This window comes from Vidua macroura, chromosome 21 (genome assembly GCF_024509145.1).
Source record: "Vidua macroura isolate BioBank_ID:100142 chromosome 21, ASM2450914v1, whole genome shotgun sequence".
Classification (NCBI taxonomy): domain Eukaryota; kingdom Metazoa; phylum Chordata; class Aves; order Passeriformes; family Viduidae; genus Vidua; species Vidua macroura.
The window spans coordinates 1,081,389-1,104,617 of record NC_071591.1 but is presented as its reverse complement, the minus strand read 5'-3'; the positions used below and the strand labels follow the sequence as shown (position 1 = coordinate 1,104,617).

General features: G+C 53.3%; 1 protein-coding gene across 3 annotated transcripts in view; it reads right to left on the bottom strand.

Moving 5' to 3' along the window:
• The window catches only part of NR6A1 (nuclear receptor subfamily 6 group A member 1), a 75,109-nt gene that overhangs the window by 16,472 nt on the left and 35,408 nt on the right, over positions 1-23,229 (bottom strand). For 2 of the 3 annotated variants that reach the window (XM_053996358.1, XM_053996359.1), the window contains exon 3: positions 1,657-1,887. In XM_053996358.1, coding sequence (XP_053852333.1) covers positions 1,657-1,887 — 231 coding nt within the window. Of the gene's footprint in view, positions 1-1,656; positions 1,888-9,113; positions 9,206-23,229 lie in introns of those variants that run through there. The other variant, XM_053996360.1, reaches the window with a different exon arrangement.

Sequence of the window (23,229 nt, the reverse complement as noted above, 5' to 3'; positions counted from 1 at the left end):
GTGGCAGAAACACCAGTGGGGAGTGAAATTCACGTGGTTGCTGGGAGAAGGAAGAAAAAGGAAAGGAGGAAATGAGGGGAAGAGGAAGAGAGGGAAAGGAAGGGAAAAGAGGAAGAGAGGGAAAGGAAGGGAACAGAGGAAGAGAGGAAAAGGAAGGGAAAAGAGAGAGGGAAAGGAAGGGAAAAGAGAAAGAGAGGGAAAGGAAGGGAACAGAGGAACAGAGGGAAAGGAAGGGAAAAGAGAAAGAGAGGGAAAGGAAGGGAACAGAGGAACAGAGGGAAAGGAAGGGAAAAGAGAAAGAGAGGGAAAGGAAGGGAACAGAGGAACAGAGGGAAAGGAAGGGAAAAGAGAAAGAGAGGGAAAGGAAGGGAACAGAGGAACAGAGGGAAAGGAAGGGAAAAGAGAAAGAGAGGGAAAGGAAGGGAACAGAGGAACAGAGGGAAAGGAAGGGAAGGAGGGGAGCAGGGAGGGCGCGCGTGCGGCCGGCAGGTGGCGCTGCGCCCCCGCAGGTGAGAGCCACCCCCAGGTGAGGGCCCCGAGCCGCCCCCAGACCCACAGCACACCCCCGATCCTCGGGTAAGGGGCTCTGAGCCGCCCCCAGACCCACAGCACACCCCCGACCCCACAGTGAGGGGCTCTGAGCCGCCCCCAGACCCACAGCACACCCCCGACCCTCGGGTGAGGGGCTCTGAGCCACCCCCAGACCCACAGCACACCCCCGACCCCACAGTGAGGGGCTCTGAGCCGCCCCCAGACCCAGAGCACACCCCCGATCACAGCTCTCCCATCTCGCCCCGATGCACTTTCTAAGGAAGATCCCGGTGGATCTGCAGTGAATTCATGATGTTTCAGTGCCTCTGACCGGCGGCTTTCGCATGAGCGGTGGCCCAGAGGCCAGCAACAGCCACATCTAGAACCACGTGGTGACACTGGGCTGTGGCAAGGGGGATGGCCACTGCACTGCCTCACTGCATGGCCAGGGCAGCACAGCCAGCTCCCACTTGTGCCACCGAACCGAGGAATCCCTGCTTTGAACGGGTAACAGCAATTCCAGAGGTTAAACACCTGAAAGGCTGGAGTGAGGAGTAGAGATGTGACACCAAAATCAACCACAGCCCGTTCTTTGTTACTAATTTCTGAGTTACTTCAGACTGTCCATCCTGCAGGTGACACCACAGCATTCCATCACCTCTGCACACGTGGGGATCGGGGTGGCTGTCCCTTACCCAGACCACAACTGGAAAACCCTCACACCTCACCCGTGGGCAGCAGCTGCTGGTCTGAGCACCCACGACAGCAAAAAGCCTGTTTAAGTGCTTTAATTTTTGCCTCGTTAGTTGATTGAAGGATGGAAATAGTGACCACTTTGCTCAGTGTAAATACAAACATTCTCAAAATATTTATACGCGCTTTCAATTCATACAGATTTTTCCTCCATACAGGAATGAAGTAGCTCAGAACTTAGTGCCTGTGCATAATTTTTAATCCATGCACGACTTTGCTGAAGTTTTGGGCTCTTTTTGCCGGGAGTTTCGGAGGCAGAGCTGCCGTAGGAGACGGCTGAGGCAGGGGCAGCCGAGGGAAGGGCAGCCCCCAGGGTGGCCCTGTCCCCGCTCTGCGCCTCCCCCGCGGCCGTGGCAGCCCCGGGGCCGTTACCTTTGCGGTTCATGCCCATCTGGAGGCACTTGAGCAGCCGGCAGTACTGGCACCGGTTGCGCTGCTTGCGGGACATGACGCAGTTCTTGTCGCGGCTGCATCGGTACACGCGCTTGTTGCAGATGCTCCTCTTGAAGAAGCCCTTGCAGCCCTCGCAGGAGATGATGCCATAGTGCAGCCCCGTGGCCCTGTCCCCGCAGATCAGGCAGGTTCGCTGATCCACCCGCTCATCTGCAAGGCAAGAGGGAAGCTTTGAGGAGGACCCCGGCATTTCTGTCAGGTGGGTCTGACTGAGGGGCAGCCACGGCGAGCCCGTGAGGATCCATCCCACAGGGGCAGCTCCCTCCTTCCTGTGAGGAGGTGGCTCCATCCCTCCCATGAGGATCCATCCTATAGGGGCAGCTCCATCCCTCCCGTGAGAATCCATCCCCCAGGGGCAGCTCCATCCTTCCTGTGAGGAGGCAGCTCCATCCCTCCCGTGAGGATCCATCCTATAGGGGCAGCTCCATCCCTCCCGTGAGAATCCATCCCCCAGGGGCAGCTCCATCCCTCCCGTGAGGAGGCGGCTCCATCCCTCCCTTGAGGATCCATCCCACACAGGCAGCTCCCTCCTTCCTGTGAGGATCTATCCCCCAGGGGCAGCTCCCTCCTTCCCGTGAGGACCCATTCCATGGAGGCAGCTCCATCCCTCCTGTGAAGATCCATCCCACACAAGCAGCTCCATCCCTCCCATGAGGATCCATCCCATGGAGGCAGCTCCATCCCTCCTGTGAAGATCCATCCTGTGGAGCAGCTCCATCCCTCCCATGAGGATCCATCCTATAGGGGCAGCTCCATCCCTCCCGTGAGGATCCATCCCCCAGGGGCAGCTCCATCCCTCCCTTGAGGATCCATCCCACACAGGCAGCTCCCTCCTTCCCGTGAGGATCGATCCCAAGGAGGCAGCTCCATCCTTCCCATAAGGATCCATCCAACAGTGGCAGCTCCCTCCTTCCCATGAGGATCCATCCCATGGAGGCAGCTCCCTCCTTCCCTTCCCCACTGCCAGGCAGGACCCTTGGGGCTCTCCCCAGCAGCCTCCATGGATCTTCCTGCTGTTCTTAGCAGAGAGGGACAGAAACTCCAATGGGGAAAAGAGGGTTCTGGAATGTCCCACCTCAGCTGCACAGAGCAGGGTGTGCAAATACAGAAACCTGGCAGACACCAGTGACTGTGAAATCCTGTCACATCTCTCAGACTCCAGGGGCACGAGCCACTGCCCAAGAGTTACAGAACCCATCGTTACAGAACCCATCGTACAGCTAAGCCACAGCCGTGTGATTTTACTGATCCTTTCCCAGATCTTGGAAAAGCCTTTGGATGACTACAAATGTAAATTTCAGGGCTCTCCGCAACAGGAGCTGTCACATTAAATTCAGTATTTTGGGACTCTGTCGCTGCCTGAGGGGGAGAGCAGAGGTGATGCTCTCTCGGTGAGATGTCCAGACAGGGCTGTCACACAGAAAGGGAGAAGTAAATGACGCTGAAGAGACCCAGGCAGTTCACCCAGAATCTCATCACCTCAAACTGCACAGGGAGGCCTAAACCTCACTTCAAGTCGGCTATGCTTAAAATAATGCCAGCGAGTTGCACCAGCAGCTCTTCCTGTAGCAGATGTTTCACAGCTCAACAGTTTAACCCCTTGCACGCCAGGCCAAGCTGCCCCCAGCCCCCACATCGTGTTTTAACCCATCAAAATCCCAATGGCTGCAAACAGATCTGCACTGCAAAGGTGGGAGCTATTCAAATACGTTCAGGGACACAGGAATCTGCTGTACTCCAGTATTCTCCATGGGGCTGCTTTCCCAAATGCCAAACAGGCACTATCCAGACGACCAGATCACCCTGGCTGAGCCAGGCCCTGAGGAGAGAAAGGAACCACTCTGCTGCTTCTCACCCTTCCTAGGGATGCTGGTTAAACCAGGCTGTCTCTGGTGTTCCTTGGCCTGAAGGCAGGACAGTGCCATTGCCCACGGGGCAGAAACACCCACGGCCCAGGCAGGACCCAGGAGGTGGCACGGGCTCTCTGTGGCTGCCTGGGGACAGAGCAGGGCACGGCAGCTCCCCGTGCCCACCACCCACCCTGGGAGCCAACGGGGAGCTCAGACTGGGCAGACACAGCTGCACAAACCCACAGCGTGCCTGGGGGGCTGCCCACACCCACTGCTCCTGTCTGGACACAGACCTGCCCCAGCCTTTGGACAGCACTGGCTTGTGAAGATGAGCTGAGTCAAACTCGCTCCAGCACAACACCCAGCCTGACTGTCCTCATTGAGATTTGACCAGGGAGTTTTCTCAGACAAAGCTGTTTATCTACAGGATGGATTTTTGGAGCAGCAGAGAGTCACAGTGAAGCCTTCTCTAGCCTCAATAAAGCACAAGCAAGCTGACAAACCAGGGTGTAGCTTCTTACTACAGCAGCACATGTGAATGCAAGAGAAATGAATGAGCCAAATGTATTGGGACCAGAAATTAAACCAGTTTTCAGTTACACAAGCCAAGCAAAAATCTAAACCAGCTGCTCCTACTCACAAGCAGCTTTCTCCAGAGCTTAAACCCAGTAGAAACCAGAACCAATCTGTGTTAATCTCTAAAAGGTTTGCCATGCACAGCATGCACATTTGCACTGTTCTGCAAATTTCACTGCTATAAAACATTAAAATAAAGGGATGAACAAAGGAAACAGAGACTTTAAGTGAAGAAACATTCCCGATTTGCACCAAAACATTCCCAGTTTCACATGACAGACCACCTCAGGTATGTGCTGAACCCAAAGGAATGTGGGTGCAGATCAGGAGCGGGGCTATCTGAGCATCTCTGAAGGGAGGCAGCTAAACATGACTTTGTAGCCACCAAGTGCATAATCTCCACCTTCAGCAATCTGATAAACGCGGGGAGGGGGCCGGGGATTAGCCAGGACAGAGGAGTCCTCTATCTGCAGGGTTTAGCTCAGCCTCGGCTTAGCTCCTGGCCCTCCCCCTGCTCGCACAGCGGTGCCACAAATCCCGGGCTCGGGGGGCACGGCCGGGCAGGACCAGGGCATCGCCACCGGCTCCCACACACGGCCAAAGGCAGGACCCGCCGGGCTGCTCCAGCACCACGGCACAGCCCCAGGGCTCCCTCCTCACCCGGCAGCCCCGGCTGACCACGTCAGTGAGGGCTCATTTCCAGGCACGGCTCGTTTTGTTGTGGGAAGAATAGGGCCGTCACCCAGGCAGTGTGGGAAGCCCGGATGATTAAAGCGAGGAGGAATCAGAACCCTTCCCTCGCCATCCCCGTCCCCCCAGCCGAAGGGGGAGATGGTGTGAATGGAACTGCACACACCTCCAGCAGAAACTGCTCCTCGGCTTTCCAGGTTAAAGCTGGAAACGGCAGCGGCACAAACGGGAACAAAGACAGACCCAGGGACCACAGAGGCGTCTGCTCCCCACAAGCAAAACGGGGAGATGAAAAAATGGTGGCCTACAGAAAGTCTTAGAGGTTTAGATCTTTTAAAAAACCCTGCAGGGACCACGGCCAGGCCCACGCTGCTGCCCTGTGCCCACGGGTTTGCCGTTCCCGACCTCTGCCAGTTTTCACCCCACGAAATGCAGCGCCTGGCGTGGGTGAAGGATGGAGAGATGGGGCAGAACCACAGGGAACTTCACAGAAATGGCAAAGCACGAGCAAATCTAAAGCAGTTCTGCACTGAGGGTGCTCTGAACTCCCTTAACCTTGAAATTTCACTAGAATATCAAAACAGATCTTTAAGTGAATAAGCCCTCCCTCCTCCCTGTCCCTGTCACCTCTCATCTCACTGATTCCTCTGGTTTCAAACGCTACACAAGACAACACAGATTAGGGCACAAAGCAATTGGTAAGAATTTTTTTCAAATACCTGTTTTATTTCAGAGAGGGAGCCGAGGAAGCTTCCCCTTCCCCCCTACCGAATTTTCCTGATGGGTCTTACATTTAACAAACTCATACACGGGATATTCTGGCTTTGTTCTTCCAACCCATTGTAGCAGGGGCCACTAAATCAAACAGTTGCTGCTACGACAAAAGCACTCACAAAAATCTCAACCTCATCTTGAACCCTGAAGATTTTTATGGCTACTCCCTCGCTAGCCCCTCCCCGAAGCCACATTAAAGGATGTATTGTTTTCAGAGGTCATGGTAGGTTTCATACCACGTACAATGTAAATTCTCCAAGAATATGATGATGTTACACAACAATCACAGAAGATGGAGTAAGAAAAAAAAAATTCTTCTCATCTATGTTTTATAAAACAAACAGTAAAAGCAGTACATTATATTTTTCAAGAAACTGCCTTTTGCCATCAGCAAAATGAGCAGTCTTGATAATTTTTTGAAGAAAATTCCTGCGGAATTCCAAAAGGAAATATCTTACAATCCTGCTGAAACACACAGCAAAGACCCAAACAGAAAGCACTACGGCAGATGAATGAGATTCTAAAATGCACAGGAAATAAACTGCAGCATGGGGACACACAGCCAGCACATCCCTGTCACTGCTCCCACCTGAGCCAGCCCCGTGCACAAACACCCCGAGCAGCCGGAGCTGGGAGCGGGGAGTGGCACCGCCGCATTCCGGGAGGGCACCAGGGGCTGCCGGCAGGTCCCCAGGCTGCCGGGGGCTCACAGCCACCCCTGGAGACCCGACTGAAAACTCTGCAGCAACTACAGCTCCCTGCGAGATCTACCTTGGAAAGCGGGCAGCGTGCTGGTGCAGCCGGCCTGGGGGATTTTCCACAGTGGTGCTTTACGATGGAAGAGAAACAAAGGGTTTATTTCCAAAAGTAAGGCCAAAAGGGAAGGCACAGCCCCTCACCCAAATCCCAGAGCAGACGGTGCTGGGATTTGGCCTGGCTGGAAAGCAAGAGGGAGAACAGAAAAAGCTGCCACAGACAAAACTTCCCATTTATACAACAGAAGGTGAATTTATAGCGAAGAAAAATCTTTTACAGCTGAGAAAAAAATTACAGGCAACACTCAGCACTGCAACTCATTAATATATTTAACATCTTTTCAGCTGTGTGCCAGTTATTTGCTTCTTCATTAACTGACCCTATCGCAGCCCCCTGCAGCACCCTTTAGCTGGGTTTAAATCTCAAGCTGCTAAATACCAGCTGTTTGGGGAGGGGGGCGGAGGGGGAGATCTCACACATGTGTTACTTAAATCCCAACCGCATCTCACTCTCCTCTCGCCTCTGGTGATGCCTCGAACACAAACAAACGTGTTGGGGTTTCTTTTCCCCTTTATTTTTCCTAACGATGTTTTTTCACCGTCAATTTTTAGTTTCAAGAAAACCATCCTGTGAAATTCAAGCCGCAGAACTGGAGGAACTCCCCCTTCAGTGTGAAGCGCTGCATTGTCCAAACAAGCCCACCCCCAAACCAGGCGCCTTTGCTTGAGGGGCCTTTTTTTTTTTTTTTTTTTAACTTATAATCGATGAACACAGGGATTAAATTTTCTGTGCGTTGGCCCCTGCTCGGGACGGCAGCGAGCTCGGCGGCAGAGCCCGCGGCCGGGTGCACAAAGGGCCGGGGCGTCCCTCTCCTGCTCCCCATCGACCCCGCAGATGGGGGTCCCAGCCCCACGCTGGAGGCGGGCGAAGGCACCGCGTCCTGCCTGGCCAGCCCGGCTCAAAGAGCAGATTGTGCTGCCCCGGATCAGGCCGGCCGTGATGAGCGCTGAATAGAATTAACCCTCTGTGAACTAAAACAAAAACATTTGTGTGCCCAGCTGGGAGAAAGGTTAATTTATATGGACAAGCCTCCTGTAAAAAAAAAAAAAAAAAAAAAAATTATATATATAGGAGGGGAAAGAAAGAGGAAGCCTGCAACCTTATTCCCTGTACTGTAAAAAGATGTTCTATTCACAGAGAATCTCATTTTAAAAAGCGCCAAGTTAGTACTAGAAAGAAAAGAGGAGAAATGCTGCACTAGAGGAATGGCCAGTGCATCTCACGCTGCTCTCCCTTTCCAGTAATGAAATCCCAAACTCACGTTCTTATTCCACCCTGATTCTGTTTCTGCCCAAGCAGAGTTCAATCAAAAGAAAACCCCCATTAAAACACCCAGAAATCATCAGCTGCTCCTTTTCGGCTCGGTATAAATCAAGAGCGTGCAGCTGATGAAACCCATCACCCTTCCCCAGCCTGGGACACATCTCCATTTGCATATCAAAAACTCATCTGCGAAATGCAACTTCTCCCGGGCAGGGGAGCCCCGGGCCCGCCGCTGCCTCACCCCGACCCCAGCCCCGCGCCCCACGGACCGCACGTCCCGGCGGGCGGGGGCTGCCGAGGGACACGGGGCGCTGCGGGACCCCCGCCCCGCTCCATTGTGCGGGACGGGGAGAGGACGGGTCCTTCACTCCAGCCAGTTGTTGCACAAAGAGTTTGGAACAAAAGCCCGCACACCAAAATGTGCCCGATGGCCGGGACCGCAGCTGGGGACACGCACGAGGGTCTCGGTGGCGCTGCCCACGCTCGCAGACCCGACTCCGAGTTCAGTCGCTCTCTCAAGTGATCAACTTTCGCTGATCCAATTTTAGCAAAATAAAGCTCCGTGCGCGGTCGCTGCCCTGGCTCCAGCGCGGCCGGCACGCTCGGAATTAACGACTGGGTCACACTGGTTTGGTTTTTTTAATTGGTACATTACAAAGCGGTAAGATGAAGCCCTGACTTACCTGCCTGCCCTAAAACCTGTTCTCTTGGCCCTGTTGAAGCTGTCTAGATGTGCAACCGCTGAGAAGGATGCTGAATTAAGAAAATCTGAAACTAACCCCACCCCCAGCAGTCCGGGCTGCGAGAGCAGGGCCTGGGCACAACCGAAACAGCGACTTCTCCAACGCGTGTTACCAAACACGCAATGCTCTCTCCTGAAATATTTCATCCTCACTCTGAAGATGAGCTTTACCGCTGTCTTCAGTCACAGAGGGGAAAAAAGGCTGCAAATACCGGGGGGGGCAGCGCCGGTCCCGGGAGGGCGGGCGGGCGCTACCAAGCGCCTCCGTGACCCCGATACTATCCATAATTAACGATACTAAAAAAAGCTCCTCCAGATGGTCGGAGGGATTAGGAAGTTTAAAATATAAACAAATCAAGCCACAAAACAAACTAATGCCCCCTTTTTTTTTTTCTTTTTCTTTTTTTTTTTTTTTTAATTGCATAATCCTGCTCGCAGCCCAGGGCTACGCTGCCCGGCCCCCGCGCCCCGGGAGCCGTGAGAAGGCAGGAAAAGGGGAAAGCCCTCACGGCTCCTTGTCCCCGCGGTCCCGCACGCCGCGGTCCGAGCCCCGCACGCCGCACCCCGGACGGGGCGGCCCCGGCCCGGTAGCGGCGGGGGGCGGCGGCCCCGGGCCCGCGCAGCCTCCGGCGGCACCGCCCGGACAAAGGCCCGGCCCCGCTCACCTTCCATGCAGGTCGAGTCCCGCTTCATCCCCGGCCGGCTCCTAGGGCCGCCTCATGGCGGCGGCGGGCGGGCAGCCCGGCTCGGCCATCGCCGCCGCCGCGGGCCGCCCTATGCTAACGACGTGATGTCAGCGCCGCCCCCGCCGCACCGGCCCGCGGGGGGGCCGGGCCCCCGCCCGCCCGACAGAGGGGCTGAGCGACCGGCCGAGACCGACCGACCGACAGACCGGCTGAGAGACTGAGCAACCGACCGACAGACCGACTGACCGACCGACCGGCTGAGAGACCGACCGACAGACCGACTGACCGACAGACCGGCCGAGAGACTGAGCAACCGACCGACAGACCGACCGACCGACCGACAGACCGGCCGAGGGACTGAGCAACCGACTGACAGACCGACCGACAGACCGACAGACCGACTGACTGACAGACCGACCAACCGACAGACCAGCTGAGAGACCGACCGGCTGAGAGACCGACTGACACCGGCTGAGACCGACAGACCGGCCGAGAGACTGAGCAACCGAGAGACTGAGTGACCGGCTGACAAACCGATCCGCCGACTGACAGACTGACCGACTGACCAACCGACTGACCGACAGACTGACCAACCGACTGACCGACAGACTGACCGACAGACCAACCGACCGACAGACTGACTGACAGACTGACTGACAGACCGAGTGAGCAACAGACAGACCGACTGACAGACTGACTGATCGCTGCCACTGCCCTGAGGCATGGCCTGGGCAGTTGCCAGGAGGCAGCAGATACTGGCCATCACCACCAACCACCGGCCATTGGCCACCGGCTGTTGGCCAGCAGCCATTACCGCTGGCCACCGCTTTGCACAGTCCTTCCACCAGCTTGCCAGGGAAGTTGAGAGCGCTGTTCACTGCGGTGTGAAACAGTTACCACTGACACACACAGCAACAAAACCCAGGGATCCCCAGCATGAAGATAAAAGTTGCCCAGAGCAGCTGCGGCTGCCCCATCCCTGGACGTGTTCAAGGTGAGGCTGAACAGGGCTTGGAGCAACCTGGTCCAGTGGAAGGTGCCACTGCCCACGGCAGGGTGAGCTTTAAGGTTATTTCCAACCTAAATAATTCTGAGATTTTATGACTCGAGGAAAATTATCTCATTAAACTGATAACAAGTATTGGCTGAAAAATTGTGCTTAGTTTTAATCACCAGTGAAAAGCAGTACAGACAGAGGCAGTACCAGCCAACAGGCACAGCTCACCATGCTCAGGTCAGTGCCCTCGGGGAAGCCCCTTCCCATGGCCACACCTGGCAGAGCACTGTGAACACGGGCTGGGACTCCCAGTTTCCCAGAACTGGGAATTCAGGTGCTGCTTTGGTGGTGGTCACTATGGGGCAGGGGACTGGAGCCCTCCTCGCAGGGGTCTGCACAAGTGAGGCACTGGAGTTAAGATGGAACACAATAAATCCATGACTGATTTAGCTGGCCACCTCAAAACAGGTACCACTGGCAGCACTGATCATGGTGAGCTCTTCATCAGACACAGCCGCGTGTGTCTGCACCAGAAAATATTTTCATGAAGCTCTTCTGCCCCTTCATTCTCTCTCTGGGCTACAGTGCAGCTCACGTGTCCTTGGTGCCCAATAAACTGTCCTGGTGCTCAGCTGTGTTTGATCAGCCCAAAACAATGCTCACCACACCACAGCATTTAAGGGAAGAGCATTTCTGCTGATGCCCAATCCAACCTGTCATCCAGATGTCTGGATGTCTCAAAACTGGCTTTTCTCAAAAGCCACAGTTTGCTTCTGTTCCTTGTCCTGAGGACTGCAGCACCCAACTGTGCTCTGAGAAATGCCTGGCTTAGAATAAACAAGGCACAGAGGCAACAAAAGAGGTCATATTTCACTCCATCCCAAGCCTGAAATTTTATTGCTTTCTGGTGACATCCAGCAATGCAAGTAACCTCGTGAGCATGCAGGGCAGAGCTCAGTGGTGTCCTCCTGGCAGCCCGGGGCCCCTGCTCCAGCTGACCCTGCTTGGGCAGGGGATCTGGCCACCAATCCCAACCCCAACTCCAACCCTTCCATGATCCTCTCTACTCATAATCCTGTTTTTAACCCAGCATTTCTGCACAGCAGGTGCCTTTGCAGGAGCAAACTCTCACAAGCCCACCCTGCACTGCTTTGCTGAGGCTGTAAATCTGTGCAGCTCTGTGTCAGTGAGACCCTCGTGGGACTGCCCTCTCCTTTATCAGTCACCAAGCCCGGGCTGGCTGAGGAGCCGGTGCCGCCGCCCTGCAGCGCATGGCCAAGGTAAGCCAGCCCTGGCTGCACTATTGACACAGCTGTTTGCAATTGTGCTGCTCCCAGAGCTCCACATTCTTCATCCCATGCGAGCCCTTCGCTGGCTCCCGGCACCCCTCGGAGGAGTGTGACCAGAATGCAGAGTGCTTATTTTGTAAAGCCGCAGCGTGGTGTGGACACAGCAGGCTGAAATGAAGCAACTTAATCTCCAGATAACACAAAGTTGCTCCCACAACTGCTGTTTGGACCCAAAACACAGACACAGAAAAAAAAAAAAAAACCCACCCAGAACAAACCCAGCCCCTCCTGCCCCAATTCTGAAACTGCAATTACAGACAAAACCTGGCTGGGAAAAAATATAATTGTCCAAACAACCCAAATCTTCCAAATTATTCCAAACTCACATTAAATACACACGGCAGTTTATGCATACGAAATCCTTAAGGGCAGAAAATAATTGCAGAGATCCAAAACTATTCTGTAAAACCACAGGCCAACTGGGAATGGGCAAAGGGCAGGTGAAGAGACTGGAAAAAGGAGTTCTGTTGTCTGACCCAAACAGCCATGCAGCAAGTCTGGGCAAAAGGAAAATAAAGTAGCTGGTTCTTATTTTAGCCTGTATCAGCCAATTCCCACCCAGACAGAAAAACCTGATGCTACTGTAACCGACACCTAAGAATTTATAACGACACCAGTTCACAACAGTAAAAGCCAAAAGCATTGCCAAAAAGTGGGCAAGTGGCACTGCTGCCTGCGAGGGATTTATTGTCCTGATGTTAAAGCCATAAGGGACAGGCACAGGAAGCAAGAGGAGGTCCTGCCCCTCTCCCCCTGCTCCCTGGTGATGTGCCATGAGATCATCATTCCAAAGAGAAGGAATTCTCAAAAGATGTGACCTTTTTCAGAAATATGGAGACGAAGTGGCATCATGAGCCACCAAAACGGATTGAACAGTGCCAGGCCAGGCCAGGCCAGCTCTCCCAGGACACTCTCTGCCAATACCATCACTTGTCACAGCCAATCCCAAAAGCTTTGATGAAAACCCCGAACTGGGGCAGAGCAGGGTTGGCAGAGCTGTGTGGCCCCAGGACAGGGGCAGCCCTTCCATGAGCTCTTGCTCTCCCACCCACGGCCACAGTTTCATAATTCCCCGTGCTGCAGCGGGGCTCTGCCCATTTTCATGACAATCGGGGCTCTGTTGTGTCCCCGCAGTTTGAGCCATCAGCCCCTTTGTGGCAGGAACAAAGTCCGGGCTGTGACAACAAAACCCAGCACATCTCGGCGCTGAAGGCGACAAACCCAGGGCTGCCCCCACACCACCGAGCTGGCCGCGGACCAAACGACAACCCCGAAGGGGATTTGATTTCAAGCAACGAACAGACCCTAAGGAAATACTCGACTCCTGGCTTAGTTTTCATTTTACCAACAATGGTGCTGCTGGCAGAGCCTGAGCCCGCACGGGTCGGCAGGAACATGGGGAATGAGACCCAGCACCCACAGCCAGAACCAGCCTGGTTTGCAAATACAGCTGAAAAAATGATAAGAATTCAGATTAACACATCTCAACAGCCTCGGTACTGTGGACATTACTGCTTTCAGGCACTGCAGTGAGAAAACTGGTTGGAGGTAAACACAGCATGTACTTTCCCCAAAAGATCTATTCCACTCACTATGGATGCAGCTATTTCAGAGAAAAAAAAATTAAAATTAATATTAAATTGCTTAGAGGAGCTATAGAAGAAACTGCAAGGAATTATAATAAACATCCACCTGATGTCTGAGCTGTTCTTGATAATGGTTTAACAACAGATTGGGTAATTCTTCTCCTCCCTGGCATTAAACACACCAGGAGTGTGGTGTTAATAATTCTAGTGAAGGTGGTCACATAAAATTAAGCTATTTTCTTCTTCTTACTAGTTTGATAGGTCATTGTGTAAATTGAACCCTTCTATCAATTTCCGGTTTTATCTGTTTATTTATATTTTTATTCGCCTGGCTACCGAATCTGCCATCCCAGACAACTGAGTGGTTACAAGAAGCGTTTCATTGCACCTCGCTTGGTGGGTGACACACAGCAGAGAGCAGCTCTGTAACAGAGGAGAAGGCAGGGGGGAGGTTAAGGGCTCCTCAGAGAGGTCGCCTTCAGAGGAAAAAGGGAAAACAAATGGGATTGTAGGCATGGGAAGTATATGGTTTTACTGCCTTAGTGGGAAAGTACAAGAAAGGGGAATTGCAAAGGGAGAAGCTTTACATTTCTATGAGGAGGCAATCGAGTTCCCTTCCCTCCCTATGGGATAGCTCCATCCCTTCTAAGAGTGCATCTCCTGTAACTCCCAGTAACCAAATCAGGTCACACAGCCTCAGAGCATATGGGAAAACACGGGGAAGTCCCTGGGCTGGGTCCTGGCACCAGCAAGAGCCTCACAGAGCCTCGAGCACTGCATGGCTGGAGCAGCAGCGGGCCCAGGGCAAGGTCTGACCCTTGCACCTCCTCCTGAGGGCAGCTGCTCCTCCCAGGGCTCGATATTCAGCAGTGGGGCTTTGTCCCGGCGTGTCCTTACAGAACCAGTGCACCCATCAGCCAGGACACAAATGAGCCCAAACCTCTTCACCCAAACCTGGGCAGAAGATGATGCTCAGCAGGATGCAGGGACAGAGGAGAGGCCTGTAGGCCAGGAGGCAGAGAGTATCTCCCAGATTTGAAGAGGTGGGGAAATTCTGTGCATTAAAGTGATAAACTGAAAAGCCAAAAGATGACTTTATGCCAGACTTAGACAAACTGCAATCACACAGATACACCAGTTGCTGGTGTTCTTAATAATAGCAACAACAGACCAAGTTTGTTATTGTAACTGTAGTTATTATAGTTCTGAACAGTATTTACAAATTTCAGCTTGGTGGGGAGCAGCAATTTTTTGCATGGCCAGGGAAAAACAAACAAACAGTGAGGACATTTCCTCAAATTTCAAGTCAGATGGCAAAACAAAGAAGAAAAAACCTTCAGAATTACAACTGCAGCCAACACGTTGTTGGGACTGCAGCAGCTTGGGAGCTTCTTTGGATCATTAGGTGTAGGGGAAAGTCCTGTTTGGGAACTCCATGCCTCTGGCACAGCGGTGAGACTCGGCAGAGGGACAGCGGGACGGGGAGGTGGCACACCGTGACACACAGAGGGACCCGGGCCACGCGTGGGACGTGGCCGCGATGCCGAGCGAGGCGGAGCAGCCCCGCCGTGCGCGGGGGAAACGCTTGGATTGTGTCGGGAAACACCGACGGATCCGCACCCGTGGGCTCTACAGCGAGTTTGACGCGGGCTGCGCTCCAGGGCTCCCGCGGCTCAGCGGACACGGGCCCGGCCCCCGCGCGTCCGTGCGGCCGGCGCTGGACGGGAGAGGGCAGCACCCGACCGGGGACACGGCGAGCGGCACGGCGGGACGGCACACGGGAACGGGGCTGGGCACCGGGAACGGGGACGGCACACGGGAACGGGGCTGGGCACCGGGAACGGGGCTGGGCACCGGGAACGGGGACGGCACACGGGAACGGGGCTGGGCACCGGGAACGGGGACGGCACACGGGAACGGGGCTGGGCACCGGGAACGGGGCTGGGCACATCGGGAACGGGGCTGGGCACCGGGAACGGGGCTGGGCACCGGGAACGGGGACGGCACACGGGAACGGGGCTGGGCACCGGGGACGGGACGGCACACCGGGAACGGGGCTGGGCACCGGGAACGGGGCTGGGCACCGGGGACGGGACGGCACACCGGGAACGGGGCTGGGCACCGGGAACGGGGCTGGGCACCGGGAACGGGGACGGCACACGGGAACGGGGCTGGGCACCGGGAACAGGGCTGGGCACATCGGGAACGGGGCTGGGCACCGGGAACGGGGCAGCACACGGGAACGGGACTGGGCACCGGGAACGGGACGGCACACGGGAACGGGGACGGCACACCGGGAACGGGGACGGCACACGGGAACGGGGCTGGGCACCGGGAACGGGGCTGGGCACCGGGAACGGGGACGGCACACGGGAACGGGGCTGGGCACCGGGAACGGGGCTGGGCACCGGGAACGGGGACGGCACACGGGAACGGGGCTGGGCACCGGGAACGGGGCTGGGCACCGGGAACGGGGACGGCACACGGGAACGGGGCGGCACACGGGAACGGGGCTGGGCACCGGGAACGGGACAGCACACCGGGAACGGGGCGGCACACCGGGAACGGGACAGCCCACCGGGAGTAGGGCCAGGCACACACAGAGGGGCCGGGCACACCGGAGCAGGGCCGGGCACACACCGGAGCAGGACCGGGCACACCGGAGCAGGGCCGGGCACACCGGAGCAGGGCCGGGCACACCCAGCGCTGCCAGCCCAGCCCCTCCCGGGACACCCCCGGGTCTCACCCGGCTCTGCCCAGCGCGGAGCGAGCACGGCACCGATGCGGGCCCGGTTCAGCCGCAGCTTTTGCTCCCTCGCAAGGCGCCGGCTCCGTTCCCGGCGCTGCCCCGGCGCTGCCCCGAGCAGCCTCCCCTCCCCGGGGCCGCACTGAAGGGTCCCGCTCACCGGCTGGGTGGCACTTCGGGTTTATTCCTCCTGCAATTAGCTGTTCTGCAATAGGAGCAGCTATTTTAAATTATTTCTGCTCCCAATCATCTTTAAGTATTCAATTTAACTTGTTGACGTTTGTAATCCTTTTTTCCTTTTTTTTACAAGAAAATGAAACACTGAGTTGAAATAGCCTTCCAAAATTTACAAAAACGGGAACAAAATTATGGAGGAACTATCTGGTGTACCCTGAGAAACCCTCAGACTTCCCCTTTGTACCCATGTAACCAGCCAAGAATACAGCCATGCAGAAAACAGCATATTCCACTGAAAAAAAACCACATCACCTGAACTCCCAGCTTCTGTAAGAACCTCCTGCCAACACCTCAGCTTGGAGACTGAGTGATTTACCATCTACAACCATCTATAAACAACAATTACTTATTAAGATGAATTCAAGCTTAAATCAAATTGTGAAATGTCAAAATCTATGGAAAATGTATTTATTAGAAAGGCAAGGACAATTGAGGATAACAGCACAGGACAACAGCACAGGAGAAATCCCCATACTCAGTAAGTCCTTGTGTAAATTCAACTTCCTTTCTGGAGGGCCTCAAAGCAGCAAGGAAAGGCAACCAGCACAGCAGAGTGGCACAGTGACACAGCTGGCCCTGTTTTTTAGGGGGATAAGGGCCCATAATTTGTCATGAGCTCTGCATCTCCTTTTGCTGCCCAGCCATAACCTGAAGTGCCCAGCTCAAAGCTGCAGAGGGGATCCTCTAGAAAAAATACTTCCATCATTTTAAGTTTCTGCTGTTGTAAATGGGAGGAAAATGTCCCCATGAGCTACACAGGTTGTCCTGGCTGCAAGGTCAAATCTTTGTGTGTCCAGCATGTTGTGTGATTTCAGATCAACACTGCAGAGCACAATGGTGCTGGGGAAGTTCTTTGTATCCTGTTCAGTCCTTTGGAGCAGCCTGGAAATCTGAGGCATTTCTGCACTGCTCCCCCCTCCTACTAATATTGGTTCCAATTCTGAATGGGGCAAGAGCTGAATCCTGAAAAAAATATGTGTTACCTCCCTGTCTTCCTCCTGCTAAACCTGATCCTCATGCTTTCCTTCTGATAAACTGGATAATTTATGCATCACCTGTACCAGCAGCTCCCAGGCCCAGATACCACCCACCCCAGTTAGCACGAGGTTCCAAATTAAGATGTACGTGACTGCAAAGAGCCAATTTTATTAGACAAACACTAGGGGGAAAAAAAATCTTCCATCCTCTTCTCATTTGTGAAGCCACACAGGGCAAAGTATTCCCATGCCTATTCCTGACAGGGAGCGAGGCTGCCCCAGCACAGGGGCTGCTGCTCTGGGTGTAAAGACTGAATTGAACATGCAGTATTTAAGACAATTAGGTTTTCAAAGAAACTACACTAAACATTTCTTTCATGTGTAATCAAATTATGTTAAAGCAAACCTCATAATTTAAACCATTCCATTGGTCAGCTCCTATTTGTTTTCCCTGCACCCTCATTTTTGCTCCAGATCTGTCACATTACATTAACACCTTTCCTACTCACTGCCTACAGAAATAACAGCCTTCGACATGCCTGCACAATCCATTTGTCCTGCTCTAATTACTTTTTGACATAGCCTCTTCTGCTGTTATCTTGCCTTTTCTGACCTCTGTCTGTATTAAAGCCATTTAAAACAATCTTTACACTCTGTATCTATTGTGATGTGTCTTACATGATACTGCTGGAGCATCAGGCAGCGACATTTTGTAAATCAAATATTTAAATCTGTGGTAATACGATAATGTACTTGAGGAGGAAAAGCTACAGCACAGTGGGAACAGCTACAACTGGCTGCTCATAACACGAGCCCCCAGGACTGCAGCACATTTTCAGGATGAAATTTCTATAGTCATAGAACTGTTCTACATAAGGAAGCTGCTCAAAGATAAACGGGGTCTTCTGTGTACTGAGGAGTTTCCCTTGATTTCACAAACGGGGAGGAAAGCAGGAGAAACTGAGAAAAGTGGTCATCCTGCACAAGAGAACCCAACCAACCTCCAGACAAATTGAGCAGACAGGAAGAGGATCAGGCAGGGTGCACCAACAATGCAACCCATGACAAATCACACTCTTCTTCAAACCCAGAGAAGAAACCATGAGTCTCTAATCCCAATATCCCTCTGTTTTCATCAAGCCCATTCAAAAACTGTGCCCTCATTTTCTTTTGTGGTGATTCACAGAAGATGAGCCTCTAATTACCAGCTACTTCCCCAGCTGAAGCAGAGGAGGATCTGCTCTGTGCCAAGTGTCTGCTTTGGAGTCAAGAACTTTTCCACATGGTGGAACTAATTTTTTGGATATTAAGTTGATCCCGACGTATGTATGTCTCACCATACAGTCTAACTACATCTTTACATGATATTTTCCACATGATCCAGCCTCGGGCTCACTTAATTGGTATCTAGTCAATATTTTACTCACATTTCCAGAGATTCCTCAAACCTACATTTGCTCTGGTTCATTTACAGGGTAATTATCCAGCTCACACCAAGTCTGGCCTTCTAGATCCAACCAGTGCAGACACAGGCACAGCTCTGCTGGGAAAGCACAGCTCTACACTTTGTCTTCCAGATGACAGCACTATAAAACCGACGGGGGACGAAACCAGAGTCAATTAAAATACATTAAATGCAATGCAACAATTCTATGATTTGTCATAGAGATTTTATTCCTTTGAATTCCTCTGACTGTGTCCTCAGGACATTAAATCCCATGAATGCTGTGGAAAGCTCTTCCCACAACACTTCCCTATGCTCATTTTTCCACTTTCCTGTCAGCAGCCCTGACCACAAACCTCGGCCTCATTAAGGCATCTAAACAGAGCAGGGAGCCGTGGCTGCAGGACCAGAGCAGTCTGCTGGAAAAGCAGGAGAGTGAGACAATGCTGTGCTTGACCATGGAAAGGTTTCTCAGCGATGATTTCCACAGGACCTCCAACAGCAGGAGCGGGTCATGCCCACAGGAGCTGCTGACACAGTGAGGATTTAGGGGACCAAAAGCAACAGACACCAGACCCGGAGCCAAGGCCATAGAGATTCCCAAATGTCATGCCTTGTGTGTGAAGAGGCTCCAAGCTCCTCTGTCCTGGCACAGAGCAGCATCTCCTCCAGCCGGCTCCGGAGCAGCGGAAGTCGGGGCATGAATTCCTCGTGCAGGAACCTCGTGCTCGGAGCAGACCCATGCTAGGGCCCTGATTAGTCCTTAACAGATGCCTCTGAATTGCCTGCCCGAGGAATCCACCTCTCCCCGAATTAGGGGGGTTGATTTCCCCTCATTAAGCCTGTCCTGAGCCGCTCTCTGCAGGAACCGGCCTCGCCACAGCTCCGGAGAAACACTGGAGCTCCAGAACCCCAGCACGGCCTGCTCCTCCTGCCTCTGGGAGTGGGAAAATGGCAGCTCAGCTAAAGCAAACAGATCCTCCTCTTTGGGGCTGAGGAGCGGGTGCAGCCGTGGCCCCACTCACAGCACGTCTGTGTGTGGAGGACAGACAGACAGACAGACAGAGCTGCTCCTGCCGACCACGGCCATAAATCCTCCCCAACACAGCACAGCGGGTTTAGCCCGAGGGATCCTCCACAACACGAGGTGCTGCAAGCAATGTGAGAGGGTTTGAGAGGAAACACGTAAGATTCGGATTTGAAATTAAAATGTTCTGCCCCAACAACAGCGCCTGGATTTCTGCATTGAATCTTTGAAATTCCAATGGCATGATGCATTCGAGTTGCTCACCCAAGATAATCCCACGCGTTTTTTTAGGAGTTAAAAATTAAAATCTGCATTATGGTTTTTATCATACGTCTTGGAAACAAGGCAAATAGAAAACTCCCAGTGCTCACCACCAGGCATCTTATCAGCAAAGCTACGGGGCTCTTTGTGCTGTGTTGTGATGACTTTGCAGCACACGTACTCCTGAAAACAGCCCCTGCTACTCACAGGAGACACCCTGGATGCTCAGAGCCACAGATCTCAGCAGGAGGTGCCACGCTGTGTGTAAGAACAGCCCAAATCACGCTGAGCGAGTTCCTACACCGCATTTAGCAAAGTGCACTTGCACTACGTCTGCAGGAGCCAATGTAAGATGTTAGACGTGGGCCACACCGGGGTTATACACACTCAGTATTTGGGTAAATCAAGAATTACACTTAGGAGTTCTAGGGGTATGAATGTCACTTAACAAAACAGAACATAAATACCCACAGGGCAGCAACCCTCTTCTTTAAAGCAAAAGACACCCAGCTTTTCCTGTGTGAGTCGTGCCAAAGACTAATTACATTATTGCTTGTTATTTGTAGCAAAACATAAACATTTTCCTTATGCCCTGAGACAGCAGTCACAGAGGAACCCGTACACCCTCACCTCTCGTGTGGGATATAAAGCACTCTGACCTAGTCTCATCCACCCACTGAATTGCTCCAAAGTTTGCCTGCACATATTCTCTGCAAGTCCAGGGAGAAGCTGCTTTCTGCACTGGCAGTACAGCGAGCAGGGTGACAGTCTAACATGGTGTCCTGCTGAGATCCAAGAATAGCAATGCCTTAAAAGGCAGCGATGTTGAGATCACAAGGAAAAGAGAATTAGGGCACAGCTGTGGAGTTCTGTAGGCTAAAACATAGACTCAATATGTCAGAGAAAATTAAATCACAGAGCTACATGTAATTTCTAGTCTCATTTGGAACTTTGCTGTAGCTGTGCAGAATTTGTGCTGGGGTCATACATGCGAGTCTCTGTGTTTCTGCGCACAGAAATCAAGCACAAAATTAATTTAGAAAGAAAAAACAAAGGAGCTGCATGCCACAGTAACACAAACAGCTATGTTTGGAAGGATGTGCACATGCTACTGCAGCTCACACACAGTTCTGTGGGCAGCTCTGCAGCCAGACAGCAAAGCCCCAGAGCAGCCTGTGACACAGCCTCACCTGCAGCACAAAACAAAGGTAAACTGACCTGACAGATCTGGAAAATGCCTGTTTTCCTGTGGTTGTCAGATAAGTGAAAGGGACCCTTCCTCAAAACTGAAGGTACGAAAAGTGATAACAAACTTTAGCACAGGCTTTTCCCCTTGAAGATGTTACATTTTCAGAACAGTATGTAGATATAAATTTGCCAGTATTTCTTTATCCTGAGAAGCCCAGCACCAGCTTCTCCTCTGAAAGCATTCAATATCCAACAGAATACAGTCCATTATCCTCTGCCAATATCTACTACTGCAATCTGTGTCCAACTAATGAATTTTCGGGATGTCAGGGCCCGTGCCTGTCGGTGCAAGAGCTGTGCCTTGAGCCAGGAGCTTGGTGCCCTCCCCAGGGCCTTCCCCCCAGCTCCAGACAAGCCTCCAGAAGGCAGAGACCAGCACAGAGGGGTTTGGTGGCAGGACTGTGGATTCCATGGGAGTGCCTGGATGAAAAGCTGACCTTCAGGCAGAGCAGGAGGGGCTCTCCTGGCCAAACCTGGACCCATGGAGCAGCTGAGCAATCCCTCACCCCACAGGAGACCAGGCTTTACCTGACCAGCAGAATTACCCCTTCAAAAGCCTCTGAAGGCCAGGGACAGATAAGAGAGAAGATGAAGGAGATAAAGCAGCTGGCAACAAGGGAGCAAGACTGATTGGGATGAGGTGTAGATAGCCAGGCTTTCCTAAATCCCTGGTACTTGAGCACTACTGTGGTACAGAACAGCAAGAAAACAGAGGTTGGAAGCTGCATGTAATTACAACTGTGTTTAGCTAAGTGTATTTCCTGTGGAGCTCACAGAGCACGGCTGCACTCAAAGCTGGTGTGTTGGTACCAGCCATCTTTTGTCCCTAAAGAGGTAAATTATACCTCTCATTTGTATATAACGTTCAATAGCTGCTAATGGCTGTGCTTGAGCTGCAGACAGAGCTGTGGACTGACATCTCCAGGAGTCAGTTCCTGTGAAGAGTTAGTGCATTAAGAGATTTTACAATGGGGGAGAGATCAGCAGCCAAGAGACAGGGAGAAGTGAAAACAAGCCAGGGAGGGATGTGCAGGGGCAGCCTGGCGAGGTCTGGCTGGGGGACCAGGCTCGGTGGGACGGGACCTGTCGGCCCCTTGGTGCCTGGTGAGCGGCAGCGCTGCCCACAGCAATGGAGCCAGAGCATCATTGAGGTCCAGCCCGAGCTGTTCCCTGATTCTGTGACCCAGCTCCTGCCGGAGTTCCAGAGCTGTGTGCACGTGGCAGTGCTCGGGAGAAGGAGGAATGCACCGTGATAGCATCACATGGGAAGGAGAGACCGCAGGAGTGCGGATGAGCGGGAGGGATGTGGGAACGCAGCCCGCAGTGATGGAGGAGAGCTCTTCTGGAAACTGCCAGCACCGGGAAGGGTTAACGGGGCAGTTCCCAGCACAGGCGCTGCACGCAGGGGCACACGTGCACACCACGATCTAATTAACAGGGAAGATGCCAAATGCTGCAGATGAATTGCTCTTCCCGAGCAGACCCCACGTATTACCTACTTTAAGCACAGCCCGCTTCATACATATGCAATGTTCCTCACAAACACCGCACGTGGTGCGGGAAACAATCCCGTAAATGAGGGTGCGAAAGGAGGTCACTGATTGTCCCGGAGTATCCCCGGGAGCCGCAGACCGCACACGATCCCGGCCCGGCCCGGCCGAGCCGCAGCCCCGCGGCCGCTGCCAGCGCCGCTCGCCCTGACCCAGATTCCCGCAGCATTTCTGCATAGCGACAGAGGTCCGGGCAGGACAAGTGGCACCTCCCAGCCCGCGGGATTCTCCGCTTCCTACCGCTTCCACTGGATGTGCCCAGCCTTCACACGCAGGCACACACACAAGCACGGCACTGCACGTTAAGTGTAAGTAAACACGGGAAGAGAAGGAATTAGAACAACAACAAAAATCCTGTTTTCGCTCATAGAATATTCCTCGGAAGTAGATACAGGGCTGTGAGAGTGGCTACATGAATATCCATCCCATGGATCCTCCTTGGGAGAATCCTGGCAGTTCAATTCTGGCCAAAGCTCTTTCAAAGAGACTTTGCTCGTTTCTGGCTGGTCTGAGCATTCCCGTTGCCCTGAACCATTCCTGCCCTTTCACTTCCACCAAAAGGAATCCTATTTATTGAGCCACCCAGAAGATTACAATTCCTTCATTACCCCCAGCCAAAGCTCTGACGCTGTGAGGAAATGCATTTTCCCACCCCACATGTACTGTCCTATTT